General features: G+C 39.5%; 1 protein-coding gene across 8 annotated transcripts in view; it reads right to left on the bottom strand.

The window, feature by feature from the left end:
• The window catches only part of GPC5 (glypican 5), a 596,960-nt gene extending 589,247 nt beyond the window's left edge, over positions 1-7,713 (bottom strand). For 7 of the 8 annotated variants that reach the window (XM_063149526.1, XM_063149523.1, XM_063149528.1 and 4 more), the window contains exon 1: positions 7,526-7,713. In XM_063149526.1, coding sequence (XP_063005596.1) covers positions 7,526-7,691 — 166 coding nt within the window. In that variant the 5' untranslated portion in view covers positions 7,692-7,713. Of the gene's footprint in view, positions 1-1,852; positions 1,962-7,525 lie in introns of those variants that run through there. The other variant, XM_063149530.1, reaches the window with a different exon arrangement.
• Between the last annotated feature and the right edge of the window lie 9,323 nt (positions 7,714-17,036).

Below are 17,036 nucleotides of genomic sequence, written 5' to 3'. Positions count from 1 at the left end.
TAGAGGTCCCTTCCAACACAAACCATTCTGTGATTCTGTGATCCTCTAGAATACTGAAATGCTGGAGCAGCTCATGGCTGCCACTCCTGTCCTTCTGTAAATCTTGGACTAGAAAAAGTTAATTACTTCCAAACGTTACAAACACTCCAGTGGAGAGCCGATTCTTGACAGATGCATAATGAACATGCTTATATTAACTTTTATATGGAGCAGTCCTAACTTCCAGTCTAATGTCCCTAACTGTGTCTTTCTCTAATGCCAAATATTCTCATGAATCCCTGACGCCGACTCCCTACTTCCCTAATAGGCTGCGAGACACTTCTACAAAGAAGGATTTTTTTTTTTTAATTTTGGGCACACTGAAATCCCAGAGGGAAAACTCAGTACTTTTATAACTTTACAACTGGAGCATAATCAAGCATAAAAAGCATTATTCACCTTCCTTGTTATCATGTAGTATTCAAAATCTTTTTCTAATACTGTATCTAAGCAATGCTTTCTAATACAAAGAACAAATATATCATGAAAGAACAAATATGAGAATTTAAATTATATTAATAAAAAACTTAACAGTTCAATCCAAATTTTGTTCTCAAATACATTGTTATTGCAGTGACAGATATGACAAGATTTTGTGGAAACATAGTGAGAAACTTATTTTCATCTGCATGACCTTTAAATTTCTCTATTTTCATTATTAACAAATAATATACAGGGTAACTGCTCAGTTCCCTGTGTACACAGGCACAGACATTAATAATATTTGTCTAATATTAAAATGAAATAACTTAAAATTAGGTTTATTACCCAAACTCTTCTTAGTATTTTAAACAATTGTTAGTCACTGCTTAGCTTTCAAACCTTTGACACTTGTAAAGCAGAAGTATAGATACCTAGATATACTCGTAAAGCAGAAGATATAGGTTACCACTGCTACAGAAGTTAATTTGAAACTTTATCTAGGCTGTATGGACTTGAGTATAGCTTCAAGAAGACACACTTTCAGCCAAATCCTAAAATAATAATGTATATTTGTATATGACTTCAGATGAAAGGTCAGTATTATTTTATTTCCTTGATTTTATCAAAAGTATTTTTTAAGCAGCATCTTTTGAACATGGATCTCATTCCCAATCCTAAGTGAATTTTGTTTTTTAGTTTTAAGACTGTTAATCATGTACATATGAAGTACATTTTATTGATCTACTTTTGCTCCAGCTCATTAAACACAGCTGCTTTCACTGGCCATGAAAAAGTAACCAACTACAACATACAAAGAACCCAACTGACTAAAAATTGAATTGTTACTGAAAACCACAGAGCGGTTTACCAGTTGTTTTTTAAGAGATCTACGGAACAAGGAACAGCTCAGAGATAATGTTTCAGAAGACACATAAGCCAGACCATGAAACAGGTCCTTCCATTTCAGTACAAGCAGTATTAAAAAACCCACACAATTATTTTCTGAGTTTTCACATCTAAAAAACTTTCCATCTTCCACAAGAACTGTTTTATCAATAACCAATTTTGAAATAAAGGGAGAAAACACTTTCTACTCCAAAAGGGCATATTGGCTCTTTTCAGTACCAAATTCTGATGACTCTACATTGTGATCCACTTTGAAACAGGATCACAAGACAACTGGAAGTGAAATACCTTAGCCTGTAATAAAAATATATTGAAGTAAACAGTTATGGTTTAAGAAAGCTTTTAGAACTGAAAATAATCTCAGTCTAGGAAAGACAGTTTGGGAAGAAAAACATAACTGTTCTAAGCTGCAGGTTTATCTGTCTGGAACTGATTTCAAACTTTTAATCATGGTCTCAGCTGTACAAATCTGTATTTTCAGTACCTTGCGATAAACAAATGCTGACAGGATGAGGCCATTAACTGCCAGGAAGAGCAAATGCCAGATCTGTGGTAAATTTCTGCCTGTCTATTTCGACTTCCAAGAGATCACATCCAGGGTCTGAAAAATCCCAAAACATTAGAATTGTCATGACAAACAGTCTTTCAAAAGCCAGCACTGAAATGCCATATGGCTTGGATGCAATTGTCAAATCAGTGGTTTATTTCAAAATGGATTTGGAGCCTGTATCAGACCTAAGTCCTTCTCATGCTTATCCTTTAATATTTATTAACTTATTTTTGTTACAAGCACCACTCCAGATTTAGCATTACTTGCTATCACTACGATTGTTGTAAAGTACTTCAGCTTGGCTCAGTAAAAGAGATGGGGATCAGCCTCAAGCACCTGGCCCTGACTGTCGATGCTGTTGACCCATCATCTCACTTTTTTGTGGCTCTCTTCAGCAGGAGTCAGTATTTCTCTCACCTGCACTTCAAGAGATGGTGAATTCTACATACTGCTTTCAAAAGGACTCCAGACAACACTGCAGCACAAGTTTGGCTCCTTCCTTATACACTCCAAGCTCATCTTCCTGCCTACTAAGAAGCACTGCAGCAAGGTGAAACCATCCCTTTATACGCCCACGCTACAGTTCACAGAACAAAACACGTCACCCTGTCCAAAAGCCCTCCTATTTTGAGACTGCCTGAATGCCACAGTGACTTGGCACTACAAAAGTCCATTCCTTCCCCAGGACACCAGCCTTAAACAGTGTAGACATAACCCTGGTCTGCTCCACTCGTGTGAGAGTCAGGAGGCACTCCTTGAGCTGCGCCACCTTTCAGGCCCACCCAGCCAGATCAAGACCACTGAGCACTGATGACTTCCTGGAGAAGGTGAAAGACGGGAGACTGAGATAGGAGAACTGCTATAGCGCTGAGCTCACTTTTTTGCTGATTTTAATCTCAAAATATTGTCAAATTTCTTTTCACAGTGATCATTTTGTGGATCCAGAGGTGAAATGTTCGCACACACACACAAGATTATGCTGTTGGCAACAGTCCTTACAAAAACAGATGTGATATAATGAACATCAGTAACTGATTTGACAGAGCAATTCACTTTCTGTCTCTGACTAAATCATATTCCAGAGCTCTGAATGCCTGTTAAACAAATACAGTAATTAGAAGTGTCCCTGCCTCCATACAACAAAAGCAAAAAAATTTAATTTGACTTGAGGTAGAACCAAAATCCAAATTACTGGAATGTAAATTATATTAGAAACCCAAATTAAAATTCAAATATGATCTTGGAATTGCATTAAAGTAACCTGCTGGATTTTAAACTGACTTCTATTGTTACTTTAAGGGGAATTAGCAAGAATATTTTAACTTGAATTAACAATAGTACCACAGAAAAACTTTTTCTGCTACTATCTCATCTTTCCAGCATGGTTTTTCTCATTTATTCAACTTCATATTCATAATGGTTCTCTACCAAAAAGCCTTTACAGTAAAATTTTAAATAATCACAGTCTTCACTCTCTTTTATGTTTCTTGTTCTCATAATTGCACACATGATCTCCCTGTGTGTTTGCTGAAAAGAAGCCTAGATTGATCCTTGAAAAAAATAAACCAACTCAAAACCAAAAAAGCAAACAAACAGAAACCAACCAAAACCAAACTGCTGAGAAAAAATATCTCCAGCACTTTCCCCCACCACTTCATTAGGAATTGTTTGATTCTACAGTGACAGTAAATGTAATATTTTTCAATAAGCCACAAAATTCAGCTTTTTGGTGCAAACAGAAGCTTGAATTTTTTTTTTTTTCCCCTGACATACCTACAGGAGGCTCTCTGTGAGGAAGGCAAGAGTGGAATGTTCATCAGCCATCCTATTCTGCTGCTGCTAAAATCGGATCATAGAATGGTCTGGGTTGGAAGGCCCTTACAGAATATCTAGTTTCAACCCTCCACCATAGGCAGGAACATATTTCATTAGACCAGGTTTTTCAAAGCCCTATCATGCCTGGCCTTGACCACTTCCAGGGATTAGGGACACACCACTTCTCTGTTCTAGGTATTCTGAGAGAAAGAAATCAAAAAATAAATATTGTTTGCAACCAAGATAACAAGAAGAGCTCAGAGCTCCCATTTAATCTGTCTGGGAAAAAAACAGCTGCTGAAATTAGCTAAAAGCTCTAGATTTACTAGCATTTAGGGTAAAAGAGTGGAAATCTTCAAGAAATCTTGAGTTACAATACCAGAAAGGATATACAGTATCTTGAACATAGGAAATAAAAATATGCTAAAAAGTATTTTGCAGACAATTTCTTTTTTTTTTTTAAATAATCCAAGTCATATTGGATTACAATACGACATATTGTAATCCAATATCCATACATATCACAAAAACAAAATAAAAAAACTCCAGCCCTAACCTTTGAGTACTTTTTATATTTATTTAATTCTTCATACAGCAAAAAAGTGTCTTTCAGGATTTTTAATTACTGAGGTTATTCTGTACAGTCCCATCAAAAATGTTCTTGTAGCACAGAACCAGACAGGAAAAAAACAAAGTATTTTTGCAACTAATACTTGAAATTAGCATTAAGGCAATTAATGTTCCAATATAGCATGTGATGGGGCTGAGCATAAGTTTGTATTATAGTTCCCAAAACACATGTACAAAAGACCAAGAACAGTTAGTCAAATGTCTTGATTGCCAGGGGTAGCAATAAGTATCTTGAGAGTGGTAAAAAAAAAATATATATCTTGATTATTAGTTGCCATTTTCAACACTATATCCTGTCCTATGTGGATGATAACATGAACTCAAATTTGTAGCTTCCATATCCTTCAAGATCACTTTTATGTACATATACATGTCATTTCTGCATAGGATGACAGAGGTATTTTTTTCTTCCCTTAAGGATACACAACCTCTATACAACAGCTGCAAAACTAATTATATAAAATAATGTATAGGTTTTTGAGTTAACATATATTCAAAATACAAACACACGACAGTCTCCAGAACTAGAATTTACATTATTTACTGATATAAGGCTGCTGGTTTTATTCCTACTGAGAAAAGAATGGGAATGGTACAGCCTTTTTTTATACATGCAATGAAAACAAGGCAAATATAAACCCTGTAATTTTATTGACTTCTATTGCATACAAAACCATATGTCAACCAGCATTGCTGCTGTTCTTCAGCTGGTGATCATGCCCTACCCCAAAGACTCAGCTTAAGACATTTAAATGAACGTGTTCTTAAGTTATGTCTACGGCACCACTAAAATGAAGACAGAGAGGCAATGCAGCAGAGGCATTTATGCAGCTTATTCTGAAGACAACACCAACGTTTGATAATGGAGGAGCTCCAGGATGCCACAAGCTGCACTGGCTGTCCATGGTGGCTGCCCACAAGGAGCACCTCAGATGCCAAAGGTATCCCACCCACTGCACACTGCACTTATAGAACGATGTAAGTTTCCACTACCAGAAAGATGTAAGTTTCCCAGAGTTACTGCATCTGTCAGCACCACTGGGAACATTATGGAAACCCTAAGATAATTAAAATGCTGCTAGATGCCCACATTTCAGCACCAAAATGAAACCTTGCAAAGGCAGCTTGGACACCTATTTTCGTAAGGGGACACCTACAAGAAATGTGTGTGTTGTATGGGGGCGTGCATGCATCTTACACACAAACACATTTCTTGGTGTCATCAGAAAAGGTTTTAAAATTTTTACATCTTGCTTCAAAAGAAGGCTTAATATAGAAGATCAGGAGCAAAAACTGACATTTCTCTTCACATTACGCTTTGAGCCTACTAATCCCTTTAATCACACCTAAACCTTCTAAAATACTCATTTAATCCCCATTTTCTTGTTATTGCACTTCTGGACAGATTTTACTGTTCGCAATTATTTGTTTCATGATATCTGAACAGAGTTCTTAGAACAAGAACTCTGGCAGCCCACAGCTATGTAATTCCTTCAAAGAGTGAAAGGCTGCTGACCATACAGCTGTACCACATCTCCTGCTGCTCACTGTTTGCAAGGGCAGCAGCAGAGAAAGGAATTCTTTTAGATTCGTACAATTCAAACATGGTTTTTACTACGAGCGGGAAATGCAGAAAAGTCAAAATCAAAAGAAGAAAGTGAGCGGTAGTATAAAAACTATGATAGGGGAAAGGAGGAAATCAGAGAAGAAGACCAGAAGAAACCTATATAAAGCACTATAGTTCTTTTCTCTTGAGTCAACATTATTTCCTCCCTATCCCTAGTACACAAACAAAGCATAGTAATCAAAATAAGAAATAACAGAGAAAGCATAAAATTTACACTAGGCTATGGAATGAGAAGAACATAGATAAAGTGATACCATATCATTCATACTGAGATTATTCACACAAATAATCAGCACAGAAAAATTAAATCGTCAACAGGACTGTAACTCAGATTTCACTTTCCAGACATCTTCATTCGACAAGTACCTGTCTCATCAGGCTTTCCAACTGAAGTGTTTATTTTCTTTTTATCAAAGACAATTATAAAATCTTTAGGTTAGGACAATGCAAGAAGACAACCATGCATGTTGATAAATGTACTGTTAATAAATCTAGTACTCCAATTTATAAACTACACAATGCAATATTGACTGTGTCAAGCATTATCTGTCACATTTAAAGCTTGAGTTACTAAAAGCTCTATTTTGGAGGGATTCCTTTAAAATAAACTTAGTATGCCTTATCTCAACTTGCAGAGTTAGTAAAAACCACACAAATTATCTTAAAAAACTCAATGAGGTTAGTTATTGATATTTTAAAGTGAGGGGGACATTAACTCAGCTTTTGTTGCATTCTCTGTCTAAAAAGCACTGGCTCACATTTACTAGTTAACCTGTCAGCCAAACATGAACATACTTTAAAGATGTGTAAAAAAAAAGTTGGTTTTACATCCTATTCCGCTGATCACTAAAATACTTGCATTTTAATCTTCTGAGTTCAACTGAGGTTCTCACAAACCTGGCACCAAAACCTCAAACCTAAAACCATACACCTTACTATATATGTGCTTTGCAACGTCATTCAGCATCTACTTTTAAAAAAAATTAACTGCTGATACAAACGCTAGATATACTCAAATTGCCATGAAGGCTCTACTTTCCCGGGAATTTTATTCCATTCCGTTCCAGTGACGGGCAGATATCCGTACGGAAAACGCGCAGCCCGAGCAGCGGCAGCGGTGTCAGTCACTGTCACTGCACAGCAGAGCGGCTCCAGCAGCCCCAGCGCGGCTCGCGGGCTGTCCCCAGCGCCCAGGGCTCGCTCCGCCGTACGGTGCCTGCCCACGGCCGCCTGCAAGCAGGATGACCCCGGCAGAAGGCGGCTGGCTCCGCTCTGCGCGGTACGGAGGGGAAGTGGGTGGGCACAGGGGGGTTTTAGGCAGGTGTCGGGGTGCCCCACTGCCCACAGCCCGGGAAGAGCGTTTTCTCTCTTTAAGAGGCCAGCCGCGATGTCGCTGTGAACCGGGGGACCCGATGTGCCCGCGGCGCCCAGCCCGGCCACGAGCACCACCCACCCATCGCCGCCGGCGGCACCGAATTCAAACGCGGCGGCCGCGTCGTTCCCGGTGCCTCCTGCCCCATCCAGCTCTGCCTTACCTGCCCGCGGGAACTCCGGGACGCCGCCGAGCGGGCCGAGCCGCCGCAGCTGGAAAACTTTCCGGACCGCCTCGCAGCTCGGCGGCGGCTCCGCACCCTGCGAGGCGGCGGCCAGGAGCAGGACGGCGACGGTCAGGACGCCAAGGCAGAGGCTCTCGGCCCCCATGGCCCGCGACCGCCGCCAGCTGCCGCAGGGACGCGGCCGGGGCGCCCCGAGAGCCGCCGCGGGGGAGGCGCCGCCCCCCGGCCCGCCGGGACCCTCCCCCGGCCCGGCCCGGCCCCCGCCCGAGCAGGGCCCACGCCCAGGGCGGCAGCGGGAGAGCGCTGCCCGGGGCCCGTGTCGGGGCTGGGGACGAGAGGAGACACCCCCGCCCTACCACGGACACCCGGGGCGCGGCGAGTGCGGGCTGCGGAGGGGAAAACGAAAGGCAAAGGAAGCGCTGGCATGGTAGGGGAGCAATTTCCACCCAAAATCACGAAAAAAAAAAAAATTACAGCGCTTTGGGGAACTCCTAGCAACAAGCTTAACACTGTCAGTAAGGTACGCCGTTCAGTTTGGCTTGAAATGCCAAACTTTTCTTTTACTGACAAAAGTTTCCAAGCATTCGGCAGTCTTCAGAAGTTTCAGTTTCCTGAGGCAAACGTGACACGGGACCAATTCACAAACTCTTGTCCTGTCTACAAGCTGTTAGAGCAGCCAAGGAAGCAGCTGGGAGGCATGAGGTTATCTTTAAGAACAGCTTCCTTAATGCCAAAATCAAGAATTTTCTCCATGCACAAATTTTAAATGTCTCACCTTACCCCTGACAGCCAGGAATTTTTCTTAGTGTGCTTCGAAGCTGCAAATGGTCATTCAGCACTGTAAAACATAAGGCTTTCAATTTAAAAGAAATCTTTAATCCGTGTCAGCAATTTCAACACAAGACTGCAAAGCCAGTTCTAAGTGTGGATTATTCCACACTTTCATTTAAATACAGTTAACCAACCGAAACATAAGTTATTAAAATTTGCACAAGAGATCAACCACTACTGAGCAAAGCAATAAAACAATGTCATTACCCAGTCTACTGAATGACAGCTCGTAAGAAGGGGACAGGACTAGTATTTCTCAATCATCCATACTCCTGGGCTTGGCAACTTCCTTCTGTCAGCAAGCTCCAACGTAGATTATATGAAATGTCCTTTAGCAGAATTTGTTGTGCTTTTCTTATACATTGATGTATAAAGAGTGTACACAGACGACGGGTTACAATCTTCTTGATAAAGCACACTACAGCAAAAGCCACCTTCGGTCCCCATGAAAAAAGAGGAGAGGGAGGGAAGAAAACAGTGAGTCCTAGTGCAAATAAAAATATTTGGTTTAGATTAAAGTAAATAAATAAAAAATAAATTGCAACGTCTTGTATGGAAGCTGGTATTAGGCAGTGAACCCCTTGTCATTCAGTTAAATAGTCTTTTTTAGGATATTGAAAAATACCACTAGGGAAAACAACATGAGAGCCAGAGAACATAGGATCTTATTCAGCAATTTGAAGATGGTAGAGCCAATTCTGGAAATGTTGAAATGCCATCCTCAACATCTAATACAAGATGTGCAGCACACAGAGTAAACTTATGAAAATAAAGTACTAGTATTCAGGGAAAAATTCTTGCAAGTTAAGAAAAACATATAAGTATTCCTACTTACAGATTTCTCCTTTACCCCACAACCACATGGAAGTTTGCCTACAGCAATAGATGATGTTGGGAAATCTCTAGAACCCCTTTGCCTCAAATGGAACCAGTCCTTTCTCATGTCCTCCACTCATAGCAATTCAGAGAAACCTATATCCTCCAACTCTACAGTTTAAGGGAAAAGGAAAGTTTTTGGTAAGAAATTGAATGTACATGTTTTAACTAGATCTTACCATATGAGAAAGATTCTAGTTTTGTCCAAAAGGTGAGGTAGGTTTTTGTTTGTTGAGGGATTTGGAGAGTCGGTTTTTCAATTTTTATTTTTTGTTAATAGCTTTAGCATAGGAAGTGTGAAGGAAATAATTAATTTTTGCTCCATTAAAATATTGAATTTAATTTCAAGTTTTATGCTTCAAAGCTTCCCTGATTTTAGTCTTAAAATGTGTATTTTAGCTAACAAGTTTCAAGAATTAATTATTCTGGGATATACTAGACTGAATTTTATTTGCTAGTGGTGTTTAGCTAGTAATGAGTAGGCTCCTGTCTCTTGCCATAGGGCTCACATTTGTGACTGTATTTTGAATCTACTGCTTTTTAGTGGGCACGTTTTGCCTTTGCTTACTGTATTTTGCTTTATGACCTTAGTGTATTGTGCCTGGGAATGCTTTGATTAACAGCCATTCAGATGTGGCTCCAAGGGATGGCAGGTGGCCAGAGTGTGGTGGCTGCTGTTCCTGTCCTGCTGCACTGGACAGGCTGGAACTTCAGTCTGAACTTGAGTTGAACGGTCTGTGACCTGTGAGTGAATCCACAATGGAGAAGAGATCCACCTGCAGCCCATGGAGAAGGTGGATGCCTGAAGGAGGATGTGACCCTGTGAGGTGCCTGTGATGGAGCAGGTTTGCAGAAAAAAGAAACTCCTCTCATTTTAGCATGAGAATATATACCTACATATATATGAAGTTTAAGAGAAAACATTAGCATTGTGTAGACTTGTATCTTCTTGGCCAAAGCCTGAACATATGCACCTGATAGCTCCTCATGGATATCTAGCTGTTAGCACAAGATGACTTAAGAATACCCCTTCTACAAATTCTCCTTTTGTCTCATTTCCTTAATCAGAAACAATACCACTCTATTACCTGAAACACTGGCACAAGACCAGAGAAGGATCTTCAATTTATCCCTCTAAATCACAGGAAGTTAAAATGAAGCTATTATTTTTGGAACCCAGCTAAGTTTCCTCCTCATCTACATAAATGACATTCTCCTTTGGACTGTCATCTTGTAACAACTGAAAACACTTTATATGGCTGTGCCACCTTTCCTGTTTTCATCTCTTCTGAGAGCTACTACAAAAATAACCCTTTCCAACTTGTTGCTTAGACCATGTTTGCTTTTCTCATATTCCTTATCGTGTCAAACACAAGCTGCTTGGCTTCAATTGCATATCCTTTTAAGTGGTCCCCTCTCAGGATGCAAATGGGAGTTTCTACTTCCCAAGGACTACAGCACCTGTCTCCATTTTCTGAAATGATATATACTTTCATGCTATTTATTCTTATGTATCTGAAAGTAGTTCAAACATCTTAAGCTGCCTCATAGTAAAAAGATTTGAAGAGTGATTTAGAAGAATAAGTGTTTTGACTATTATTTCTATACATACCATAGTAAAGGAAGGAAATCAATCTTTATTGATTAAGGAGAAAGACTAGTGTCTGTGTTCACTGCTATGTTCACATCATCTCCCAGTGCCAAATTCTATTTCTGATCTAATATATGCTCTCTGGATACCATCCTTTTGATTTTTATATAGCTTTGAACAGAGGGGGGATCCTAGGACTGAAACAGAACTTCTTGAAGTTACAGCAACAGCATGGGGAGAAACAACAACAAAACAAAAAACACACAACAAATCAACTTTTTTCTTCAGTTAAACAGAGCTATTATAATGATTCTATAGGTAGTAAGGAAAAGAAAAAAAAAACATAGCCAAAAAGAAAAACAAAAACAAAAAAACCCACCCCAAACAGTAACCTTATTTTAGGTTGGGATACTAAAGCTGGTGAACTAGAACTAAAAGCTACACAGCATTTGTATTCATAACAATGCCACACTTACCAATGATACCATAAACTTAATGAGGTCTGTAAAACTTCACACACAACTCTTAAGTTTAATTAATCTAATGATTCATTAAAAGTAGAGCTGAAAGAGTTTATACCAGTCTTGCAAAATTGTAATGTGATTTTGAGATAAATTCTCAAAAATGTTGGTTGGGGTTGGGATATTTTGATTTTTTTTTAAAGAAGGGAAAAATATTAATTTTAACTGAAAATCATTTTGAACTCTTAATGAGAAAACTGTATTATTGTTTCATGCTTGCAATGACAAAGAGCTGTCAGCTGAGGGACACATGAGAGAAGGAACACTGGGGAAACAGATGCAGACCACAGAGGAGTATATTACAAACACAGTAAAGTTTGGAAGGGCCCTTTAAAAGCCCTCTAGTCCAATTCCCCTGTGACTAGCAGGGACATCTTCAACAATGACAGACCACCAGCATTGCTCCTCCCGCCCCCAAGCACGGAGCAGATGCTGTTCTTCCATTAACTTCAGCTGAGGCTTCCCCCGCGCATTGCGGTGCCAGCATCCCTCCTGTCCCAGCTGCCGGCCTCTCCACACTCTGTACATCATCTTCCCGGTGAGCTCAGCCAGCCCCGGCACCCAGGAGAAGCCGCTGGCGGGCAGGGCCGAGGCAGGGCTGTGCCTGCTGCTGCCGCTGCCCCTCGGCTCGGGACACGGGCTGGGGGAAAGGTCTTCTCCCGGCCATGCACCTCCACAGCCCCGGCCCCGAGCTCTGCAGGACCGGCTTCCCACTTCCATTGGAAAGGAAACGGGGGCAGAAGTTCAGACCTGGGATCCTGCCTACACAGGCACAGCTTCCGTTCTTCACAGTAATTCCAAATTCCAGTACTCACTTCAGAGTACTGTACCCAGAAGGCAATTGCACATCTATTTTCATAAAGGTTTTTTCATTTCATAATTTATACTTCAAACGTAGCTCAGCAGACAGCCATTTACTCTGAAAAGTAGTACTTCTTACTGCTAGGTACACTGTTTCCATGGAGACTTCCTTAGATATTCTGGGGTGAACACTCTTAATCTCTTATTTTCTTTTCATTTTAAAAATCAGGACAGACCTAGGCACTCCTGAAAGGCAGTAAAGGTTTAAGCTTCCATTAGTAACAACTCCCATGCATCTATTTTTAAATTACTAGGAGCTACACGCTGCCAGTGCTGAACAGGTGACCTACCTCACCATTAGGTCCCCCCTGAATTGACACACTAAGGTAAAGAATTCGTAGGAAGTCTCGAATTTAGACCAAAACACAGTAACTCTGTTACACCTGATGTAACTAATATCAAAGAAAATTAATGCAGTCACCTTAATTTTCTTTAATACCATTCACACATTCAAGAGTCAAGTGACTAGCTGTCTCTGCTTGACACAGATCCAAACTTTCCCACCTCCCAAGTGAACATGCAAGATACTAATGTATTTTTTTTAAGTGGCAAGGCTATGCAATCTATCTCTGATATTAGCTTAACATGCACTGTAGCAGTTGTAGCAGCTGTCTGGGGAAAACCAGAACACCAGTCTACCAAGTGGGATATGCTTGCTACACATGACCAAGAATTTAATCTAAAAATGCTAGCACTGATTTTTTCCTGCATTATAAATACACAAAATACAGCCACAGCTTTCTATTCAAAGGCTGTTAAACCTCCTACCAAACCACATTATGAGCTCTTTTTATGGATCAGTCTATATTTATCAGGACACAACTTCCATCAGCACAAGAACTTTATTAACTTGATAATGAAATTCACAATGCAAAGTCAATTGTAATGATGTCAATTACAGCAATTACATAATGATGTCAATGGCTATATGTCTAATGCATATAGTTATTTGTTAATAGGTACTTCTCTGCTCTTATAGGTATGAGATACCCAAAATGGCTCAGTTGCAGGAAAAATCTTCAAGTGGAAATAATGTGAATACCAAGGCCATCCACCACACAAAGTTTCATGAACACTGTTATCCCTGAACTACTTGTGAAGCGTACTTCAAGTTTATTTCTCATTTTGTATGGAACAGCAAAATGCAACCAGTACCTGGAAAAAGTAAGGCTAAGGTCCTCATTAAAGAAAAAAAAATAGCGTGCTAAAGGAGATACCTAGCATAAATTTTCCTACTACATCTTACTGCCACACGGCAGACAAATTTTTTCTAAAAGACATAAATCCCTTCACAAGCTGAAACCAAACTGATCCCCACTAATGAATGACTAGTCCTGGATGAGGGGCTCAGATCAGTGTGTTTTCCCCATCTTCTCAATAGCATTAACATATATATTTAACAGGAGCTATATATTACACGTAACTTTGGAGTCCACTGTAGGAAAAAGAATTAGTGTGCAGCATGGAAATACTTTGAGATGTTAGTCTGCTGTTGTCCACTGGCTGTTCTGGAGTACTGTGTAGATAATACAAGTATGTAAGTTCAATCTTTGTACTACCTGGTTTCAATTAAATTTATCAACAATTAATATTAATAGAAATATTATTAAAAATGTAAAAAAGTGATCACAGAACATACTTGAAAAGAATGTTATAGGCTTAGAAGAAAAGCTAAGGGAGTTCTCCAGTAAATATTGTATCTCTAACTATATTCCAGCCTTGTCTTCAAGTGCAGCTCTTAGATGACTTGAATATGAAGAATTTTGAACAGAAAAAATTTTAATTTAAAAAGAAAAATAGAAGTGAGGGTAGGTATTGAACTGATACCTTTTTTTGCTTCACCTTGCCAGTATATGTTGTTTGATGAAATATTGCTAGGATAGTATAATGCTATACAGCACTCAAAATGGACATAAAAATTCTGATCGGCAGGGCTAATTTTTGTTCATCTCCTCCAGAAAGAGAAGGAAATAAAAATGAAGGGCCTCAAGTTTGCACATTATAAAGACTCCTCAAATCCTTTCCCCCATTTTTTCAGCCCCAAATAGAATTTCTTTAGCACTTAACATTCAACTGTACAGAAAGAAAATGCTACATCCAGACTGCACTTGCATGTAACTTTGGGTCACTATATAATTTCATTCACTGTGTCTTCTCAAACTGCTCTTTTCCTCACAGTGGTTTGGAGATCCATGCTGTACCTGGAAGGCTGCATTCCCTCTGATTGTCCTGCAGTGCTGTTTCTACCATCAACTACAAAATTTTCAAGAACAAAACATGGTAATAACAATCCAGATGAAAAACAAGGCAGAATAACACAATACTTACACTGACATAATACAAATATTTAATCAAAACCAGACAGACCGTAGTTTTCCAACAGTGGTGAACAAAAAAAAAAAAAAAAAAATCTACATTTTCCTTTTCTCTAGAACATGGAAAACCTGTAGTGTTCCATCTCTCCAGTCATATTTTTGGGGGTCAAAAAGCTGGAAGAAGTCATCACCAGATGTTTCTAGTCTCATGTCTACACATTTATCTAAGACTTTCTCCAGACTTCTATGACTAATATTTTTCACAACCTTTTTCAAGTTTTGTGTTTATTAAATGTTCCTGCAATGACTGAAAGTAGCACTTGCTCTTCTGTTAAAAGCTGTCATCTTGTTTTGTCAAGTACCAGTGCCCAACAAATCCTTTATTTCCACAAACAAAAGTACTTTGCATTTTAGGTACATAAGCACTTGAGCAAGTCTCAGTTGTCTACATGCTCATCTCTGCCTCTTTTTCCAGAAATTGATTGCTTATTCTCTCCTTCCTTTTTCTTGGTCAGGATAGCTGTAATTTGTTCTGCCTGTGTAATCCAGCAACATGGAGCAGGGATGCTGGCAGCAATGCCGTTTTTAATAACATTGCTACTGATTACGAACTGGCACTTTGTAAAGGAGCCCCTTTATAATTTATCTCAAGCTAGACAGCAATAGTGCAGTTTATGCTTATCTAAGAGCTGAAAAGGGGATATTTACCTAGTGGCATAATACGCAAGTTGCAAGTGTTTAGCTATTTACTAAATTCCTGATTCCAATTTTCCTTTTACACTTCTAATTAGTTTGGTACAGCTATAACTGAACTAACTCGTTTCAGCAGCATATTGTGATAGCTGCAAAGCATTGGAGCCACCAACTGTTCAAACATGGCAACAGCTACTTAACTTCTATTCCAGAATAGTAAATACAGAACACATCATGCTAAGTTTTGGGACCACTGAGTTTCCTTCATTACTTATGACATAAAATCATATTTATCCCATTAGAATTATGAAAAAACTTTACATTTCATAAAAAGCTATTTCATATCTCAAATTATTGTATTGACATCTCTAAAGATATGACATATATCTAATACCCTAGAGGCTCTTCCAGTTCTCCTTTCAGTTAGACACTCAAATGAAAGTTACATATAACTAAGCAGTAGATGCATTTCCTCACACACTAGATCATAAGAAGTTCAAGCAAGCCTTTCATAATGAATTTTACATTTTACATTTGTTACTGCAAACCATTACATCCAGAATTTAAAACACTTGAAGATAATTATTATAGTAATGAGCAAAATGAATGCAGAGTTACCTCAGAGCACACTCTTAAAACAACCACATGTTCTGCTAAAAGAACACCCTGTTGTTTTTTATCTTGAACTTTTATTTTCAAATACATGTATGTTTTAATCCCCTCTATTTAATTTCCTTACAGTGCCTACTTTAACCATAAATTTCCGTAATTGAGCTCTACCAACTCAGTTAAGGCAGCCAAGTGTCTCAGTTGTCCCAAGCTCTGATATTCTGGGGAGTTGAACACAGTATTTGCAAGTTTGCTGATGACACCAAACTGGGACTCTCTAGAAAGTGCTCTTGACTCTCTGGAGAAATCTTGCAGAAGTACCTAGATAGATTGGAGCATTGGATAATCATCAATGAGGTGAAATTTAACAATTCCAAATACCAAATTCTGCATCCAGGACAAACAGAGAGGAGTGGCTGGAGAGCAGCCCTGTAGAAAGGGGTCTGGTGTTGCTGTTGGCAGCAGGGTCAATGTGAGTCAGCCGTGTGTCCTGGCATCCAAGAGGTGAACCACACCCTGGGGTGCATCAAACACAGCATCACCAGCCTGTCGAGAGAGGGGATTATGTCTCTGTATTCAGCACTGGTGTGACCTCACCTCGACTGCTGTGTGCAGTGCTGGGTCCACAACTTAAGAAGGATATTGAGATCCTTGTATGTGTCCAGAGGAAGGCAACCAAGCTGATGGAAGGGCTGAAAGGGATGTTCCATGAGGAGTGACTGAGGATTTTGATGTTTAGTTTGGAAAGAAGGAGACTGAGGAACAACCACATTGTTCGCTACAGCTTCCTGAGGAGAAGTGAAGAGAGAGGAGCTGATCTCTTCTGCGATAGGACATGTGGGAACAGTTCAGAGCTGTACCAGGGAATCATTTCTTTACTGAGAAGGTGGTGAAACTCTGAATCAGGCTTCAGGAAGAGGTGGTCAATGCTTTGATCCTGACAATATTTAAGAGGCACTGGAACAATGCCCTGAGGAACATGCTTTAATTTTTTGAAGTGGCCAAGGCAGTTGGATTAGATGATTGTTGTAGGTCCTTTCCAACTGAACTATTCTATTTTTACCTGAATTCAATCAGCACAAGGATAAGGAACACCTGAAAATGAGTACAACAAAGTTTGAGAATTTTAACCATTAGGCAACAGTATACAGTGCAAATTTCAGTTTGCAAGGCATCTTGGAACAAGATGAGTT

This window comes from Melospiza melodia, chromosome 2, assembly GCF_035770615.1.
Source record: "Melospiza melodia melodia isolate bMelMel2 chromosome 2, bMelMel2.pri, whole genome shotgun sequence".
Lineage (NCBI taxonomy): Eukaryota > Metazoa > Chordata > Aves > Passeriformes > Passerellidae > Melospiza > Melospiza melodia.
The sequence above is the reverse complement of the archived record's forward strand: the minus strand, read 5'-3'. Positions and strand labels throughout refer to the sequence as shown.